A 20,821-nucleotide genomic window follows, 5' to 3' on the forward strand; every position below is an offset into this window, starting at 1 on the left:
GTAGTATTTAAATATATTATTACTGTTGAAAATTATCTAATTTATTACCATTTTATAATTTTATATAAAATAATTAAAATTATATATTTTATAAATTCTTTGATAAATATATTTGTCTCTCTATATATATACAATATGTACGTCACCGTTTTATATAATATTTCTGTAAAATGATTAAAATTTCGTATTAAAAAAAAATTTTACCGATTGATAAATACTTATAATACTTTGTAACCTTTCGAGTATAAATTTAACATTTTTGTAAACATAATAGAATCTAATACTATTGCGTATGCACGCATAAAAGTATGTGCGTTTATTTAGATGAACGCTGGATAAATTGAATGCACCTTTGTATGAAATTTCGGTGTCGCGAGAGACGCGATAAAACTATGAATGAGCCTCTCGATTCCAAGGGACTTGTAACGAATTCCGTAGGCGCGTTTACCGTAGGTTGGATTCTTTTATATGGAGTGTTTCACTTGAAAAACGGGAGTGCCGCGGTTTGGCTCAACCCCAGGATCTCTCACTGACGTGTCCGCCCATCTAACCCCGTGAAAACGCGAAATTTAGGCTCGGTGTACCTTTTATACCAAATACGTATCTCCTAGCATCTTAAGCTCGTCTTATACGATCAACAGAAGAGAAAAAAAAAAATTTGCGATAAAATTCATAATAGAATCATTCTCTCTCTCATTCAGTTTTATCTAATTTATAATTTTAAAAAATATGGAGAGGATAAAATCAAAATTATACCTGTCAAATTAGAAGCTATTTCTTTTTTGAAAATAGATAAAAATAGATTAAAGAAAGGCTTGTAATAATCTACTAAAATGATATAATTTTCGCATAAAAGAATGTTATTTAGTTTATAGCGCATTATCGAAAATTAACGATGTCATTCGCAAGTGTTCCAGTGTAAGATTTTTGTCGTGTAAAAGGAGCTTTATACACGGTACACATATCTTGGCATTATTCATACACTCGTCACGTATGGAGAGTTCAGCCCTTCTCCCTACTTCTCTCGTCTTTCGTAGACAAAGCGGGATGAGGGTGTACTCGTTCGTGTGAACGTTGCCTAAAAGATCGTCGGTCGACGTGTCGCACTGGGTAATAGTTCTCCGTGTGTATATCGATTGGCATTACGAGGCAGATCAGTCAACCCTACCCGTGTGTCTCGTCGAGGGGTCGAAGGAAGTATAGTGTGCAAGGAAAGAGATCTCCGCCTTGATGCGCCTCCTTCCTCCTCCGCTCTCTCACTCATTCTCTCTCTCTCCCCCCCTTCGCGGCTGCTGAGACACTTTATCACCCTCTCAGGCATTACCCCCGACCCCTTCGCCGATCGCACAGGATGCTGAGGCCTACGAAGTCGTAGTAACACGTGGGGGAGAAAAACGCGTCCGTAATTAGCGTCTCTTTATTCAGTCTCTTACGACTCATTGAAAATCTATAATAAAAAGAGGTGCGCGGCCTCAACGTAAACGCGATATTAAGGCTAATATCGATAGCTCGGATACTATCACCCTTATCGTTCTTATTCCACTTTGTCACCCTCTCACGCATTACTACCCTCCATGACGACGACGGCAAGTTGACGGATACTGGCAAGGTTGAGCGGAGTCAAAGAAGGAAGGAAGAGAGGAAATGAGAGGGAACTTAACCCGTTAACCCTTCGTTAACCCTCCGTTAAGGAATAACGATAAAGTATGAGAAACGAAATACAAAAGACAAAAAATAAAAATAAGGATTCCATCTCTCTCAGATATAAAGTGTAATTCGTAATATTTAAAGCTTTTAAGGAAACATAAAATTAAAAACAAATTTTAATTTATTTTTTCAATTCTTTATAACAATAAATCAAGTTCTGCTCTACATTCTTAAAGAAAAAAAATATCTGTCTAAATTTATTTGTAAAAAATATAACTTTAAAAAGTAATTATTATTTATTATTTTGTATAATATATACTAAAGAAAAACTAAATTTTAATAAATTATTTATTTGAATAATGCCAAATAAATATTTATTAAATGTAAAAATGTATTTGTTTGATACAAAAAATTATATTTTTATTTAATAATTATTTCTTTTTATTAAATAAACATTTGTTTAAATTTAGGATATTTTTTTAGTGTATATATTATCACGTATATTTATTTTTTTACATTTTCCTTCTAATTATTCAAGTATTTTTTATGTGTACCTTAACTGCTAAGGCAATCGCAAAAGACAAAGGATTGATGCAGCGCAAATTTTAACGCAGAATTCGAAGCTGCAGCAGCTTTTATCGAAGCGGAAGCGTCGAATTCGCGACCAGCCGTTTCAACGTACGTTCACCACGTTCGAAGGAATTTCATCTCCAGATTCCGTTACATGTTTTGCGAACTGGTCCGATCGCGAAAGAATTTCTCCTCGATCGCGGTTTCCGCGTGCGGTCGAAAGTCCGTAATGGCGAGACCGCGAACGGTCCGAGCGGAATAATTTGCGCGCAACATACGCAGGAATTACAAAACCGAAAGGGGAAGACACCCTCTTCCCCGCTCTCAATTGCCCTTTTCCTCGCTTTCTCTACCTCTCCCTTGATACGTGTGGTTAGTATACAATATACAGGGTGTGCACTAATAGTCGCAGCTTGACGAACAAAGCAATTTTACTAGAGGATCAGAAACTAAACATTTTTTAAAGACAGAAATTTTAATTATTAACGATTTCTTAGCAATCACTATAATTTAAGAAATAAAGCTTTGTGCAAATGAAACATTTTCCTTTATTCAATACTAACAATTGTAAGTGAGTTTGGATTTAAAGGAATCTAAATCGTAAATTTACTTAATATAGAAATTTATAACCAATGTTTAAAACTTCGAAAACCATGAAAGAAAATGATATAACTAAATTATTAAATGTAAAATAGGAAAAAATATTTTCTCGGCAAGAAGAAAATTAATTTTTTATGTTTATCGAACGTATATTACTAAACACTCAGTATGTGACTTAACTAACCATTTCGCTCGGTAGAATCCCCGTAACATCTAAACATTTTCCCTCGTAAGCTAGAAATCCGATGGAAAGTTAATCCTCTCGCTGCAAGGGGTGCAAAAAAAAATTGTGGAAAAAAGGTGTTCACACGCACGACGAATTTATTTCTCTCTTTTTCTCCTAAAATCGCGTTCTGCCGCAAAATTTTGCGCGATTTCGGTCCGACACGAGTCGACAGCCTAAATTTCCCGTATCGTCACGGGTGCGGTGAAGTTGATATCGCACTGGCGATTTTGCACAGTGAAATATCGGGCACAAAGGGGATTATGAGGATTCGATCCCCAGGGATTACCTCCGAATACTATCTCGAACGCGATAGAAGAGAAAGGATCGGCGTATTGTTTTCGATACGCAAATCTCAACAGGAATTTGCACAACCAGCACGAAAGAGAACGAGAGATAGAGCGGCAGAGGAGGGAGAAGGGAGGGAGGGAGGGAGAGAGGGAGGGAGGGAGAGAGAGAGAGGAACAGAGATAGCGAATCGCTGTACATTATTAATCGACACACCTTTAGTCAGCGGAATCTAAACGTCACACCGCGTTAATTTATGGTTCATTCCGTCGTTTAAGCAAATTCATTCCTGGCAGCTTACCGTGTATTACACAATAGTGTATAAATAAAGATTAGCGTAAATTAAGACCGTGAACGAACGAAAAACATCGATCGGAAAATGTAATTAATTAATTAAATCCGGTCGAAAAATCATTCTTGAAATTTACGTGTTTTATGTTTTCGAGTGCAAGCTGCAGTTTGAATTTATTTTTAATTTTCAAAAAATTGTGATTACATTACATTATTATATACCAAATGTAAACCTTATTTTAAAAATATTAAGAATTGTAAACAAGAAATTCGGCATGAGAAAATGCAACACTAATATAAATTAAAGGTTTCAATTTTGAATACTTCTAAAAAATATATCGCGCGTATAAAAGATTTCCTGGATATGTATTTATATTTATTATCAATTGATATATTTCGTTTATGTTCAATATATTTCCAGCTGTCTTGTTACAGATTGCCAATCATGTAAATAATTAATAATTAATTTGATTCAATTACATCTCATATTCACGTCCTTTAACATATATGAACTAATATCGATTGTGTAAGTAGTCGATATTATAGAAACTCCACATGTCTCTCATCAGTGTTTTATTAAATTATTAATTGTATCGTACATATAATGTTATTTTCACATTACATTCTTTATGTTTACATATTGCAAGATGTCTTAGTTATTCGTCGATGAAATATTCTTGTAATCAATTAGGTACTGTGTATCGAATATTAGGATGACATGTATGACTTAGGATCACGGCATACAGAAAAACTTAAGCGTAGTAAGACGTAAGCAATAAAGAAATTTAATTCAACCTTAAGCTTTGTATCTACAGTGCTACATGCCGTATGTTGGATTAATGACGTACATGCTCTACTATTGATTGACGTTACATGCTCGACTAATAGTAAAGCATATAACATCATTAATTCAATCCAGGTCTTCATAAAAATTTAAGCAGTAAGATGTAAGTGGTAAGCAAATCAGATCAAAGACGAGAATGTAACATCAACAGTAGCAAATCCAACATGTTTCGCTGTAACATGTTGAATTTGCTACTGTTGATGTTACATTCTCGTCTTTGATCTGATTTGCTTACCACTTACATCTTACTGCTTAAATTTTTCTGCGTGCCATGGTCCTTACTCATATTGTGTGATTGATTCGTAGTCAACGGGTTTCAGGTTTCAGGTTTTATCACAACTCTCGCCCCACGTTGGTATTTTTCCATTATTAAGGAATGTATATTCTAATTTAAAGGATCAAGCAATTACACAATTTCTGCAAACTCTGTTTGCAATTATTATTCCGCAACTATATTAATTTATTTATAATGGAAAAATAATTTTTCTGTGATTCTCGAAATAAATAATAAATTTAAAACAAATAAGAGTAGAACGCAGTTGTTGGTGCGTAATAAAATAATACGACCAACTCGTTTTATTTTATTCTGACTACTTGAAAATTTTTAAGAATTAAATTCACGGAATATATTTCATGAATTTTATAAATTTTAAAGAATGGATAAATAAAAAATATATAACAAAAAAAGTAAGCAACCCGAGGGAAAAAGAATAGTAAATTTGTAAAGAAATCTGTATAGAGAGAGAAAGAGGTACAGCTAGAATACGTCGTTACAGCATAATGCGTAATGGCTGACTATCTCAGTTGCTATCTCAGTTGACTATCTCGTGCGTCGCGCGTAACTCGCTCGCGGGGAAATAAAGCGGAAGACAAAAGGGGAGAGCGCGGCGTGTTGCATGCACGCGCGTTGTAATGCGCGCGCCTGCATGCTAGGGTAACGTGGCCGATAGATACGTGGATAGGTAGATAGGTAGGTAGGTAACCCGAGACTCGATGAGAGGTCAGCCTTCGTAGATTGACGGACGCGATAAATCGAGCCGCGGTGACACCGGGGCTCGAGTGACGCGTAGCGAGACAAGGCGATGCGGACGCGACGCGACAACCCACTGACCTGCGAATCCAATGCATAGAGTTTCTCTCTCTTTCTCTCTCTCTCTCTCTCTCTCTCTCTCTCTCTCTCTCTCTCTCTCTCTCTATCTCTCTCTCTCTCCCCCTTTTTCCTCCATTGCTGCAACAACGTGCACATATACACAGATCTCCATCATGAACAGAGAAAGAGAGAAAAAGAGGAGGGGGGGAGGAGGAACCTAGTAAATATTCCTGTTTATACGTCACCCACGTAATACCCTGGCGTACGTCGCTGATGCAAGGGTGTGGTATCGAGCACTGAAATCCTGAAATAGAACGGAGCAACGTGTGCATCTGTGACGCCTCGCGCAATATATCCGAGTTGGAGCATTGCTGCGCAACGCCGAGAAATCTTGGTCTATCGAATTTCAAACTCGATCGTAAAAATGCTACGACGATGTCTGGGGATTTTCGAACGGGACTGCGGTTGTTTCACCGAGGAAGCTGGGACAAAATCCATTCGCAATCGAGTTGCAAGAAAAAAACACTGTTAAATTCATAATGACAAATTATACCCAATTTATGTTCAATTTTTACAGGTCATTGTTACTCCTATCCAACATGGAGTTAATTTTACTAAAATGGAATTAAACAATTTAACTTAAAAAAAATGTACTAAATTTGACTCAAATAAATGGATTGACATTTTGACACTCATGGAAATTAAAAATGACAAAATGTTATTTAATTTCAAGGACTGAGTGTTATTGTTTCTTTCATACCTAGTAGTGAAGACTAGGCAAAAAATACCTGATGCTAAATGCAGCTTCTATCGATGAAGAATCTCTACCGATGTGTTTTATCTATATTCTATATATTTTTTTTTCTTAAAGGGAGAACAACGATTTTAACGTAAATAATATTTGCTGATTCGTAGCTGATTATTCTATTAAATTAGACTAATGAGAGCAATACTTCTATAGTTATTTTTTAAAGGTTTTTTCAATATATGTTATGTTTCTATTTGGCCATTACTTCGTGGTATTTATTTAACATTAATAATTTTATTCTGTTTGGGTTTGTACTGTCGTAGACAATTTAATTCAATATTATATCTGTTTCTACACATATAGATTTAATTTAATCTGGATTCAACTCGCTCTTCATTTTTTTCTGATTATTAAAACTAGAAAAAGATGAAGAAAGTTAGTTGAATCAAGATTAAAATCAAACTACGATAGTAGAAACGAACACTAATCGATATATGTATATCTTAAACGCCAGGAGGTTAAAGAGATTAATATAGTTTTTATAAGAATCCGCATTATTAGATAATGTGAATCAGAAAACGATGAAGAGTGCGGTGTTGCGGAACTCTGAGAGTTAGAAGAACAAGTGGGAAAACGTCACTAGCAACGATGACAACTAGAACGGCGGCAACTAGAGACCGCATTGTGCCGGTCGGTGATAAAAGCTGTCGCATCGTTTTGCGGCGGTATGTATCTACCTAACCCGGGAGAAAATTTGACAAAGAAAAACGAAGGAAATCGGGAGAGAGAAGAAGCGAAAGGGATGACGAATGGAGAGCGAGAGATCGGGCTCGCGAGATAAAGAAAGTCGACAATAATGCCGTCGTCGGTGCACCCTCGATCCCGTGGTACCAGGCGCAGCAGGCAGCCATTATATTGTTTTACCTCTGCATCTCGGACGGAGATCGGCGAATGTTATACCGCGGAAGGACTGAATACGCGCGCGCCTTCGACGAGTAGACAAAACCTGCGGAAAAAGGGACTTGCAAGGGAGACTCGAACGAATATGACAGAGACGCCAATGGGGTGAAAGCGCGTTAATCCACCTTTCGCGACTTCGAGAGATTGAATGCGCGCGAGATACCATTAAATCCAGAACCAATCATTTTCGCATTTAAACTCCTGTCTTTAATTTGATCGTGACTTTTCGTCACGACTTCGGGACTAGAGACGGAGCTAGAACGGAATTAGCGCGGCTAGAAGTGCATTCGATATGAAGACTCGAAGGCTAGAAAATTGACAAAAAATTATCGACCATGGAAAAATCGACGATTGAAATTTTTTTTACGTATATACAAGTAAATTTCTTTCGTTTTGTAAATAAAATTCATCTGTACGTTATACTGAAAGAGTTTCGCACGTATGTATTCATGTAATTGTGTGCATGAAGCTAAGGGAATTTCACATTATTGGCGAAAATAATTCCGGCTAGCATATTATCCTCTCACGTCGTCATCGCCAATAATATGTTCACGTAGTACACGGTATGCGTATCAGCGATATTGAAATCGTAGAAAGGTATTCGAGATCCCGCGTTTCCCCCGCAGCGACGCCCATGCGGGGTTTGGAGGTGAAAAAACAATACTGCAACGACCCGAACCCCTTTCGCCTCGATCACGATAGAGACCCTTTTCGCGTGCTCTTATCTCTCTCCTCCCTTTATCTCGCCGGTCTTCTGTCTTTTCTCTTTCTTTTCTTTATCTTCCTTTCCCTTTCACCTATACTTGTTCCCTTCTCGCTATCCTCTGGTGAAAATTCTTCTACATCACGTCGTTTGGTCTCGCGCAACGAGGTACAATGCAACCCCGGGATGCATTGTGAATCAGACTCACCAGACAACCTGCGACGACGTCGACAACATGACGACAGCTGTGCACGATGATATCTAAGCTGAACTGACTGTATTTAATTCGGAAATATTTCTTAAGCAATGTCTCGAGAATTAGTATATCGCTCTCGCACGCGTTCAATTATTGGATATTATTGGAAATGAAAGAGATAAGATAATTCATTATGAAAATGAAAAATCTTTGTATATGTATAGATTGTTGATGCTTCGCAAAAAATCATAATTTTCATAATTTTAAGTGAAAATTATAAAATCTCTGATTACTCGTCTGACACAGCTATTCTAATTAAGATTCTCAGAAATCGTTTTTGAATAAAAACGTTTTTAAAGACTTTTCTCAAAATTTCTACAAATAAATAACAAAAGCAAAACGAAATATGTCGTAACCACGTATCTCCTTTTGTTAGTTTATTATACCGTTATAATTACTGCGCAATTAAATAATGTTAAAAGGCGGAGTTTGCAAGAGTGACAGAATTACCTCACTTTCAAGGCAACTATAGCTTTTTTTCTCGAGCTATTATAATTGTTTCAAGGGAAATTTGTTCTGTTGATCTATTTTCCATATCTCGTCGAGAAGGAAATGAAAGTAGCAACGACGCTCTTCGACGAAAGCGTAAAAAATTAAAAAGTATGTCTTCGTCCTTGTCTTTTAACATGAACTCTTTATAGAAAGTGCGAAGAAAGTGCGTTCTTTTCTCTTCGACGTTATAAAAGTATCGACATTATCGGGAGAACCGCTGAAGACTTAAATAACTCTCTTTGAAGAGCGTATGTACGTAGGAGAGTGCTTAGAACGATGCGACAACGAAGGGTTAGCTTTAATATTGTCTTGTAGCTAATTTATTAAAATGATTTCCGTCGTTAAAAACGGAGGTCGTACCAACGATTTTCATTTTCGACATGCAAAAGTCGTCTCTTATAAATATCATTCTTTCTATACATTTCCCTCATTGCATTTATTAATACGCATGTATTATCATTTTGATTCATTATATTGCAGTCACTGTATAAAAATCGATCTATACATAATGTACGTAAACGTATTCCATAGGGCGATATATGTATACTAAAGGTACATAGTTTAAGGAAGAAATAATAAAAATTTTCAAAGAAAAAGAAAAGTAAAAATTTCGAGACGTTCTTAAATACAATTCAGACGTCATAAGTTAATCACAGAGTCATATTGGCATCTTCAGAGATTATTTAAAATGGCCTTGAAATAAAAACGTACTGTACCAGCTTAAGCCTCTAATGTAAATTTCTATAATTTAAGATGTACTGTGTACGAAACAGGCCAGATATAAAAAAATCTCTCGCCCCACGAGGGGAAACGAGCGACGCCTGCAGCTCGCGCGATGATTGCGCTGTAATCTGCTTTCGTTTTGCTTTTTCGAGGTACGGGGGGTAGCTGCCGCGTGATTGGCCGGGGGCGTTGTTGGGTCTTCCGTTTCGACCGATACATCGACAACAGTTGAGATACTTAGGGAGGATATACGCGGGAGATAAACCTCCAAGAAGAGAATGAGAGACAGAGAGAGAGAGAGAGAGAGAGAGAGGAAGAGACGTGGGAAGACGAAAAGAGACGATGACAAGAGGACGAACGGGGAAAAGGACGAAGGGGGGGTGAAACAACCCTCCTGACACGGGTTATCCTATAAACGGTGCTACCCCCGCAGCAACGCATCGATAATCCGGCCCCCGGGGCCCGCATGCGGTTGAACGCTCGCAACAGTTACCATATTTGATTGCGTACCCTCCTACCTTCCTGTATAAGATCGGAATACGAAGTAATATGCCGTACCGTAAAGTAATACGAAATAATGTTCTGTACTGTAAAGAGATCCTGCGCTCGCGATAACTCGTTATTTTTGCGTGGAATCAACATTATTAGTATATAATCGTAGATAGATCTTAAAAAGTTGTTAAAAGAGGTTATTTCTGTGTTTTTTATGCAATATATTAGTTGTAATAATCAGTTATATAGGTTATATTATAGATTATGTGTGTTATATTATCGTTGATTTATATGATCTGGATTAGTTTAGACATAATTTGACTTAATAAGATGTACAATCTTTTGCAAATTTTGTAACCACTTTTAAAAAAAATTATTTTCGTCATAAAGCCAATTAACACACAAATTAAAATGTAAATTTATATTTGACATTTTAAGTACATATTTTTTGTTATTATCATTGCTAATGGAATTGTATTGTACTTATTAACCTTATTTTACTGCTAAAACAATTTAAACTTGTTTCAACAAACTTTAATAGAAAAACTACATGTGTTATAATTATATATAACTATATTTTGTAAAAAAAATAGACGTTCCGGAGATTTGTTACCAATTCTATATTGTTCGATAGAATAATTGTAAAATAATTTGTATTTCGTCGAATCACATACACAAGCAGAATCACAAGTCTTTCCTCGTGACCGACGGGGCAAGCGTTGTTGTGTCGCGATAAATAAAAAAAATCAAGGGAGCCGTTCCTCGCTGCTCCTGACGCACCCTGCGTCACGGAGTTGTAGCGGTGATGATGGCGGGAAAATGCGGGGGAAAGAAATCGCACGCGTTTGATGTGCCGCCAAAGAGAACGCGCGCGGGGGCAAAGAGAGAGAGAGAGAGAGAGAGAGAGAGAGAGAGAGAGAGAGAGAGAGAGAGAGAGAGAGAGGGGGGGAGGGGGCGAGGGAGAGGAATATGCCGTCGGTGGCGGAGTAGTTTCGCGTGGGTTGGTCGGTCGACTGCAACCACGTTCCTGCGCAATCCCCCGCCAACCCCTAACCGTCTCTTTCTTTCACGTTCACTCCGATTTGCTTCGCGTTTCTCTGTTCCTCCACGCTTCGAAGGCCGCGCTTAAACGTTACCGGAAAATTATTACCGGAAAAGCGTTGCACACACGCGTGCGGCAAACCGCGGGACCCACCGACGGAATTACATTGATATTAGTATCGTTTGGCCCGACAGATTAATTAATTAAAACGAACCTTTCCCGCTTGCCGCCTGTGGCCACTCATCCCGCACACGTATTTGCGTTTTACGCTAACGCTTCAACGCAGAAAGCATACCGGAACATATATCGCGCGCCAACAATTGTCGAAGGCTTTCGTCGTGTACGCGAGCATAGTCTTTTGCTTGGCTAAATGTAGTATTATTGACCAAAAATACAAGATATGCCTCTAACAAACTGTGTATAATTCAATTGAACATTTCGACGAAGAATCTTTTCATAGTGTAGCCGTGTGTGTTTTATGGAAAAAATCGGGTAAAGACACTGTGCATTAGAAAGGTGTCGTAATAATTATTCAGATATAGACTTACCTTTCTTCGCGTGCAATATATCCGCTGGATCCGGTGGCAGAGACGAACAATGGCTCGGACTCAAACTAGATTGTATCGACGAAAACGGACTTCCCGCGCTCGACGGATACCTAAGATAACGACTGCTCTCAGCAAGAGAGTACACATGTTGTGCGCATGCTATAAATAAAGTTCTATCAAGAAAATTATTTTCAAAAGGAAAAAGACTCGCGTATAATCTCTCTACAACAGAAATTTATTTAAAAATTCTTTCCGAAAAAATTCAGAAGATTTTAAATTTTATTCCACCTGACTACGGAAGTTATCCCGGAACTCCATCCCTATATTCGTTATGCAATCAATTGTTTCTCCTAATCTTAAATCTCAAGAATGAAAAATTGAAAACAAGTTAAAAAAAATCATCGAAAAAGAATCGATCCTTGTCTTCGATTAAAAAAAAAAAAAACACGCGCTTTGCATAATAATACCATTCTAACGAGCACATAATTTGTTTGCCAATAAACGTCAGTTTTACCAGGGATTGGGTCGCGGCCAGCCGGTAGTCTGTCCGTTTAGTAGCCTGAGTTTATCGTAAACGCTCTCCGCCGGACTGCCGGCACCGACGCCAACCCCCACGGCGCCCACCCCTTGTTGCTGCTGTTGTTGCTGCTGCCTCTGCTCTTTCTGCGCGGCCAGATTCCTCAGTACCCTGTTGATCGAGGACACCTGCAATCCGCGGACACACATTCATCAATACATATATATATAAAACAGGCTAATTGTGTACTGGCATAGCCAGATGAATTCTACGTGTTTAACTTTAAACCTTTTGATGCAACGATATCTTGTAGTTTGATGCATTTTACGGCAAAGGTATGTATAAACAATACTTTTTATTGCACACAGAAATACAGAGAAATGGAAGTCTCTCTTTATAGCGATAATCGAGTAAAATTACGAATTTGTGAAAAAAAGATTATAAATACAAATAAAAATTCTGTATTAGAGAAATTTAGTCGGAAAGAAATAAAAGATAAACGTTCAACTATATTTTCTTCTAGAGCTTCTAGCTGAAACAATAAGTAATTCTCTAATCGTACTTTTATTGTACACGTAATTTAATTTAAAATGTGTTCTTATTCTTACTTTTATCATAATTTATATACCCAATAAAGAGATGTATAATGATTTCTTTTTTCAAAGAATATATATTTTTGAAGGATTGCCAAGTGGTATTTCAGAGCGGTCTCGTCTCTCCCTTTCTCTGATTTTATCTCTCTTTTAGTAGCGCTTCGTTATATTCTTTATGTTCTTGCTCATTTCTTATATTATTGTGCTTTCTTTATTTTATATCATTTGTTTCATATCTATGTAAGTATTTTTCAGTTATATTTCTTTATACTGTGTACCATGCGTTCGTTAACTGTTCTTATTTTTGTGTACTGAATGTCTAGTTCATACGGAAAAAAGAATATAGTTCACCAGAAATATTTTAGTTGTGAGCAATATAGCTATATTATCCTAGTTATCTTTATGTGATAAGAATGTGTATGGTTGATACGATTTATTTACTTTGATGTGTAGTTACTGATCTGATTGGGATCCATCAAAACTTATTAAGTTGCGTCAATCGTGACGTGTTCAAATATGAACGACTCAGAAATTGCAATTGAAATTATTCAATTAGATTATCAAGATATCTATATAATTTAAACACATAACTCTAAGTATATAATTCTTTGAATTCTTTAATCGTTTATATTTTACCAAAAATTAGTTTATCCAATCAAATCATATTTTTTCACGTATTTCTTTTACAAGTTAGTACCAATTTCTATTTATAATAAGGAAATGTTTCGTGCGATGATATTTTTGATAAAAAGATATAGAAACTTATTATATCTTTTTATCAAATAACATCGCACGAAACATTTCTTTATTATAAATAGAAATTAGTAGTAACTTAACCTATTTTTATTTGGCTTGGATCATTTACAATAATCTAAGAGCGACGGCAACTATTAATCTTTATACCACACATCAACATAATTTGTCTAAACAAACCAAATGAGTTACCATTATAACATTCGTGATTGAATGTTCAAGAAACAATCTGGTTGTAGTAACCAGATACCGTCATTACTACAACATAAATCATTCAACCATTGTGTGTACTGTGGTTCTAGCACAACCACATAAATAGTTGCTCCATATTTTACTATTCAATCTGGTTGGCATCACCAGATTTCTGTATAGACCAACCAGACTGTTTTTTCCATGGCACTTATCTATATGTCCTTAGAGAGTTCGCCGTAGAACAGTAATAAACTTTCTCTGTCTCTCTCTCTCTCTCTCTCTCTCTCTCTCTCTTTCTCTTCTCTTCCCGATGATATCGGATTTATTATAAATACGAAGTGTGCGGAGAGTGATGAAGATCCTCCGGGAAAGAGGGAGAGAAGCAGGAAGGCGCTTCTGCCCGATGAAATGCGACGAGAGTGGTAATTAAAACGATGCGGTGAGCGGCTGCCGGCGCGGCGCATTGCACGAGGGAGTTAATTACCTCCGCCTTCAATTATATCCGTCTCTGCGCCACTCCAAGGGGACTTGGCTTCTGCCGACGTAAGTACGTAAGCACTCGCGCGTTTGCGGCGCGGGTTAATGCTCGCTACGCACGTATCCGTGTACCGAAATTCGTGATCACTCTTAACTCTTAAGTGAGCGCCGCAATACTGATAACGTTACAATGTATTGCGTTCGATACCATCACGGTATGAAGATTTCAACGGGAAATCTACGTGAGAACAAGTTTCGTGTTGCGATGTATCTCTTATATATATATACATGTATACGTACATCGTTCGTTCCTTAATTATTATGATAATATAAAGACCTCATATATTATTAATTTCCTAATTTCTTTCAAACATATTTAACTGTATAATTTTCTTATTAAATAATTTTCGAGATACATCATTAATTTTTCTTCAATTCTTACTTTTTCCTACCTTTCCCACTTACATCAAGAGGCTGCAAATTGACGAATATTACTTTCCATTTTTCTATCACACACTCGTGCTATTTAATTTTTATTCAGAAATAATTTTTTTATTCAACCGTACTCTCTTGCGCAATATGAAAACAAAATTAAAAATCGAGCTTTTTGTTTGCGACATCGCATACCAAACCATCTATTTTGCGCATGTATATGCGAATGCGAGCACGATGAAATATCTACAGGCGCGAAGAATTTACGATCTCCTAAAGACAGGGCTCTTTTTATTTTCGTATCTTTTATTTGTCTTCTTCCGCGGGCTGCGTTCGTCGCTTCTGTCACTTACAGCTCGTATAAATCCCGACGGAGCCGTAAAAGAATTCTCACAAAACTAAAGCGGCAGGTCCTCCTGCTGCCGATAGTTTCGCAATTTATTCCTTTACACTCTTGTATTATGCCACGCACATCGCGGCAAGCGACGCCGTATTAAGGGCGTAATAAAAAGACAAATTTTTCGATTCCGATCGTTAAGAGTATCGAGAATTAATGAGTTCACCAAAATTTCTTCAAGACTCGCTTTATTGAGAAATAAATGCGACAATATAATTTTTTTAGAGCAATATTTGTGGCATAACGCCACTAAACTAAGATTTTCTTATCATTTTTTAGTTCAGTACGGCGTCTAGAATTATTAAGTCAAGACAATATTTGTTTAGTATAAAAATTCTGTATTTATGAAATTAGAAATTAATCGATTACACAAAAAAACGTCGAGTTCTTACAATCAGATATCAAGTTTAATATGAAAATTCTTATGAAAATTTATAAGTGTGTGTGCGTATAATAATGATATATATATAGTGATGTGTCACGTAATTGTACGTGTAAAGCCCCATTGAATTAGTAAAATAGCAATCCCGCGTTAAGGTTCTGTCTTTAGTTCAGAGAATCTCCATTTTATATCATTATTTTAATCATCCAACAAAATTATTTTCAGATCTAGCTAAATTTTTTAACACTTTAACGAAATCATTCTTTCTATGATAAATATGACAAATTAGTACATAGAACGTTCTCTTTAACTGTAAAAATAATGATCACTCTCGGAAAAATATTTTTTTATAATTGGTGGAAATTTTCTTCATGTTGATTGGATTATACTTTTACATCCAATAGAACAGTCCTATATCTCATAATAAAGAAAATTTGCAACAAAAAAATTATAAAGTGAACATTCTGTTGAACGCAGCCTATGCTTGATTTTTTGTAAATCTTGAGTAAAGAAAATTAAATTCTCAATATTTCTATATAATGGATAAAATTCTGACATTCTTTTACGAAGTATCTTAAAGCTTTTAATGCAACCTATCAGTCGATAAATCTGGAATGAAGGTAAATGGTTCCGGCAGATAATTTTTCATGATTATTCGTCGCATCTTGATTATATTGCACGCACCGGATCAAAAGACAGGACGAGACATGAGAGAAATAAACCGGATGACGGCGGTACCAGCGACAGAATGCCGGATCGGTCATAGGAGATATTCGTTCCCCGGGGTTTGTTAGACCCGATGTCAGGGTACCACGGCGTTGAAACGAGCTGACATCTCGGACCCACCACCGGAGCGGAGCGTCATCCCCCTCGGCGCCCACGACGGCCACCATCACCACCACAACCGCACGATCTCGTCGTGTCTCTTCGCCGCTGACGCGAAAGAGACGTCACTGGCACTCACCCCTCGTCTTGTCGCCAACATCCACTGATGTCCGAAACATCCTGCCTTCACGTACCTCCAAAGATTCAAATGCCTTCCGTCAGCAAATTAACAACCTCCGTAATATAGAAGGGAATAGAATAGATGACCGGTATATGATGAGGATTAAAAACACTTTTTATTACGCTTCATTTAATTATAAACGTCCGATCTTCTTGAAAAAAGTACGTGTTGTATAAAATTGATTCTTTTATAAACGCAATAAAAAGTACTAACTTCTGCACAATGCTATTCTTAAATCGAAACTATGAAAAGTATTCAAGTTGGGAAAAGTTTAGAAAGACGTAAAGAACACTCACATAAAATTGAAAAACTTGTAATATTTTTTTCATTTTATATTATTATTTTTTATTTTAATGATATTGAGAATCTTACAATTAATTTCAAATTGTAAGATTTTTTCTCATCATGTGTTTATCAGAACACGGAAATCCATGCAATCTTTCAGATTAGGCAAGCTGATTCGTCGATGATTCCAAGCTGCGCCTATGAAGTTGGCCGATGTCAAAACCAATCCACAATGAAAAAAGTCGTTGTCGCGCACAAAGAAGCACTTGGCGACAAAGCCAGAAACCCAACGAGCGACGGCTGCCTGTCAAGGGACAATCAGCGCCTCGCGTGACATCGAGTGTCCGGGCTGTTTGACCGTTTTTTGATTGACGTCAAACCGCAAATATCGTGCTGGCTGCTTCTCAATCGTTGCGATATATTTACGACGTGTGTCACCCTCGTTATTATTCGTAGAGATCGTTGTGCCGTGGAAATCGACACCACAATGAGCCCGCTTTTGTGGCGAGCTAAACAGGCGCTTTGCAAAACCACAAGGCACTTCCATATCGCGACACTTCCTTCTTGTACCAATCCCGAAAGCAGAAGGTTCTTCTAGACGCACAAGCTACTCTACTTTTGCATTAAATTTTAATGATATATTGTTTGCTTTAGAGCCAATTTGTATAAAACGGGCTTTAGCGAGGCGAGTGAAGAGGTCGCCTAACAAAGACGAATTCTCAATTTAAATTCAAACGGAATACAATTCATCAAAACATAAAAAATTAAAACAAACGCATTCCTCTAGGAGCTATTTATTAGCTGAAATTAATTCAGTGTTGCTTTAAGCGCTGGCATTTCATCCAAAGAGGATCGAATGGTCGATGAAAGACACGCAGGGCGAGAGCTCGTGACGTTTTATTGGCTCATCGTTGACAATAGGATTCCCGACACATTTTTGCACGGATGCAGAGTCGTATGACGTGATACGCGAATAACATAAAAGGAACGTAGATATTATCCTTCATCCGTGCGCGGCCCGCATAAAGGCGGACACGCGGCTAGGGCTGAAATCGTGGTGTAAGAGGAAGAAGCTGGCATCGGATCGATGAAATTAGCATGAAGCGTGAAGAGCTCGAGGGTGGCCGATCTCTTAAAAAGGGTGCTGGATAGAGACGTCATAATATTGCTCTCACGTGACACCTTCACGATAGAAATCTCTTTCGCGAAAGTCAGCGAATTATTTTCAGGAAATCGCAATAAAACTTGCAAAATAAAAATCATAACTATAATTATATAGCAATAAATATCCCTTTCGTGATATTCGAGACTCTTCAAAGATAAAACAAATTAATTTAGGATTTACAAGGAAAAAATTTAATCTATGGTATATTTACATACATATAAGCATAACATATTCCTTGATAAATACTTGAAAGCATTTATAATTTTAAATAAGTAATATAATTCTTTTGGCAAAATAAATTTTCATCATCTTCTTTTCATTTAATTCCGATTTTATTTTTTTTTTTGTCTGAGAGAAAAAATTTCCGAATTCGTCCGCATCCAAGAGTATGCTTATCGTTAAAATTTATTTGTTTGAAGCTGCATGTACTGTTCTTGTACCTTACTTGCGATAAATAAAATTTAATTTCTGTCATCGAACGCGAACAAGCAGCACTTTTAATCGCCACGTTGTGATGTCACGGTGATGTTAAGAAGCGGAACATACGTATATATAACGCGTGTGTTATCTCTTAACGCATAGGGACTTCGTGCAAACGGAGAGCGAGGCTGCAATTTTTACGAGTGCTTATTCGCGGTAGTCGCGTATTTCCTGCCCGGGCTCGTTCATATGTATGTATGAGTCGAGGGTGTTAACCGTGAAGAGAGCGGAAGAACACGAAGGGTGCCACGACTCTCTTTTCCTCCTTCCATTCAGACTACTTCCGTTATCCTGGGGGTCCGAATGAGCCTGCCGTACAGCACGGCTTTATTATCGTGAAAACATCCTGGAAATAATGGCCGGGCGATTCGACACGCGTAATCAGCAGCACTTCATAAAACTTATTCAAAAGTCAAAGAGTATATTCTTCGAAAGAGACATAAATGCAAGTGTATGATAAATGAAAACTTGTAAAAAGAGCAAAAGTGCAATCCTTTTGTTTAAATAAGAACATCGCGAAAAATAGTATGTTGTAATAATTTAATGAACCCTCTGTTTGTATTAAAAGTTAAACGAGAATAATGAAAAATACATCAATTTCCTAAAATCACTTTTCATGTCGTTATATTCAGAAATGAGAAATTTTTCTTTCTGCCAAATGGTATGAAACATGATAAACTTTTACGATTTTGTAAATGCATAAAAGGTGCCATAAATATCATTAATTTTGAATACATATTTAAAAATTCGCGTTAATGTTACATAAACTACATATATTTCCCTTTCGAACGCTGACACGACGAGATTTTAAAGCGAAAAGTATCACGATGAATTAAATCCGCGATAATCGGCTTTAAATGTGAATGTGGACGAAGATGAGCATTGTGAAAATCTATAGTATCCATTGACACAGCGCGTTAATCGGGGCTTACACATTACTCGCGCATTATATCTCTGCGCTTCCTGAGCGCGTGTTTGATATTTGAAACGGGGTCTGCGGGAGTGCGACACGTCGGCACGTGCTGACGACATTCTATGTGCATGTATAACGTATGCGCAAGCCGAAAGTGAGCAAAATGCCATAACCTGTCATCAAGTCACCCCTCTTGATCGCTCGTCAATCGAGGGACGCGATTGGTTAATGTGATCCTCGAAATCACGGGTTTCCTGTATCGAAATGATGATAGTATTATGTACCTTTTTTATGACCACGACTTTAAACAATTAAGATCTCTGTGGTCACATTACAGCTTGTTACTTTTTTTTTTTACAAATATCTACCTGACTAAAAAAAATATTGAAAAATTAAGAATTAAAACAATAAATCTCTAATACAACTCTCGAGAATGTCAATAAATAATTGAATAAAAGGGCTACTGAGAGTCAAATTGCGGGAAATAGTGCATAAAATATTATGAGTAACTAGTGGGGGTATAGTGGGGGCTCGCTTCGCTCGTGCTTTCGCGCCCTTCGCGCCATAACACTAGCCCCCACGCGTTACACAATGTACTATTATTATATTTAGTAATTTTAAAACAATTAGAAAATCGCATACGTTTCGGGGCTAACATTCGAGCCATCTTCAGTGTTGTACACAACGAATATAACGATAATGCTTCATGCTCAAACAAGGAAGTGGAATTAAGAATTATAAAAAAATTTTGTTTTTAATATATCTAATTGATAACTTTGTTGAAGATTTTTATATAAAAAAAATTTAGCACTTATTACAATTTATACAAATTTAATTATTAGTTTTTTTATTCACAAATGTTGAGAATTTTTGTATAATACATTTTTATATTATAATAAAATTAAATTTGTAAATCAAAGACTTTACAATAAAGTATCATCATATCTTAAAATTGGCGTGTCACGCTTTTTTGAAGCCTCTATTTGTTGAGGCAGTTAAAGTAATCCGAAAATGGTGAATTTTGGTAACAAGGAATTTTCGGGGACGCTCTTTTAAAAACATGGTAAAAATTATGATAATTAAAAAAGACTTATCCAATATGGCGGACGGAAAAGCTGCGAAAATCTTAAAGGTTTTCCGATTTCGGCGAAATTTGGATTAAGGAGGCTTACGCGGACGCTGATTTCGAATCCGTGATCAAAATTAGGAAAATCCAAATGGCTGATCCAAAATGGCGGACGGAAAGTGTTGCGAAATACATAAAAATTTAAAAATTTCGGCGAAATTTGAATTAAGGGGGCTTACGCAGACGCTGATATCGAATTTGTGATCAAAATTAGGAAATTCCAAATGGTTAATCCAAAATGGCGGACGAAAGTGTTGCGAAATACATAAAAATTTAAAAATTTCAGCGAAATTAGGTAAATGGGGGTTACCGCGAACGCTGATTTTGATTCCGTGTTCCAAATTTTTAAATTCAATATGGCAGACGGAAATGTTGCGGAAATCAATAAGAATATAACGAATTTAATAAGACGCAAAGAAATGTAATTATAATTTAAAGCTTAATCGACTATGCTTTGGTGTAAATTTTGTAAGAGAAAATTATATGGTCGTTCAAAAAAAAAAGAATCGCGCGCGTAGCACTCTGTGAAGTTGGCACCCCTAAATGCGAATATTGGTAATATCATTATTGCATTCGTTTGTCCACT

The 20,821-nt window shown here is 36.8% G+C and overlaps 1 protein-coding gene across 1 annotated transcript in view; it reads right to left on the reverse strand.

Annotated features, from left to right (window-relative positions):
• The window catches only part of LOC108780946 (paired box protein Pax-6), an 87,272-nt gene that overhangs the window by 29,808 nt on the left and 36,643 nt on the right, over positions 1-20,821 (reverse strand). The window contains exons 4-5 of the mRNA XM_018548798.1: positions 12,032-12,222; positions 11,518-11,627 (exon numbers count right to left, since the gene is read on the reverse strand). Of these exons, the coding sequence (XP_018404300.1) occupies positions 11,518-11,627; positions 12,032-12,222 (301 nt within the window). The remainder of the gene's footprint in view (positions 1-11,517; positions 11,628-12,031; positions 12,223-20,821) is intronic.

The sequence above is a fragment of the Cyphomyrmex costatus genome, unplaced genomic scaffold, assembly GCF_001594065.2.
Source record: "Cyphomyrmex costatus isolate MS0001 unplaced genomic scaffold, Ccosl1.0 scaffold123, whole genome shotgun sequence".
NCBI lineage: Eukaryota > Metazoa > Arthropoda > Insecta > Hymenoptera > Formicidae > Cyphomyrmex > Cyphomyrmex costatus.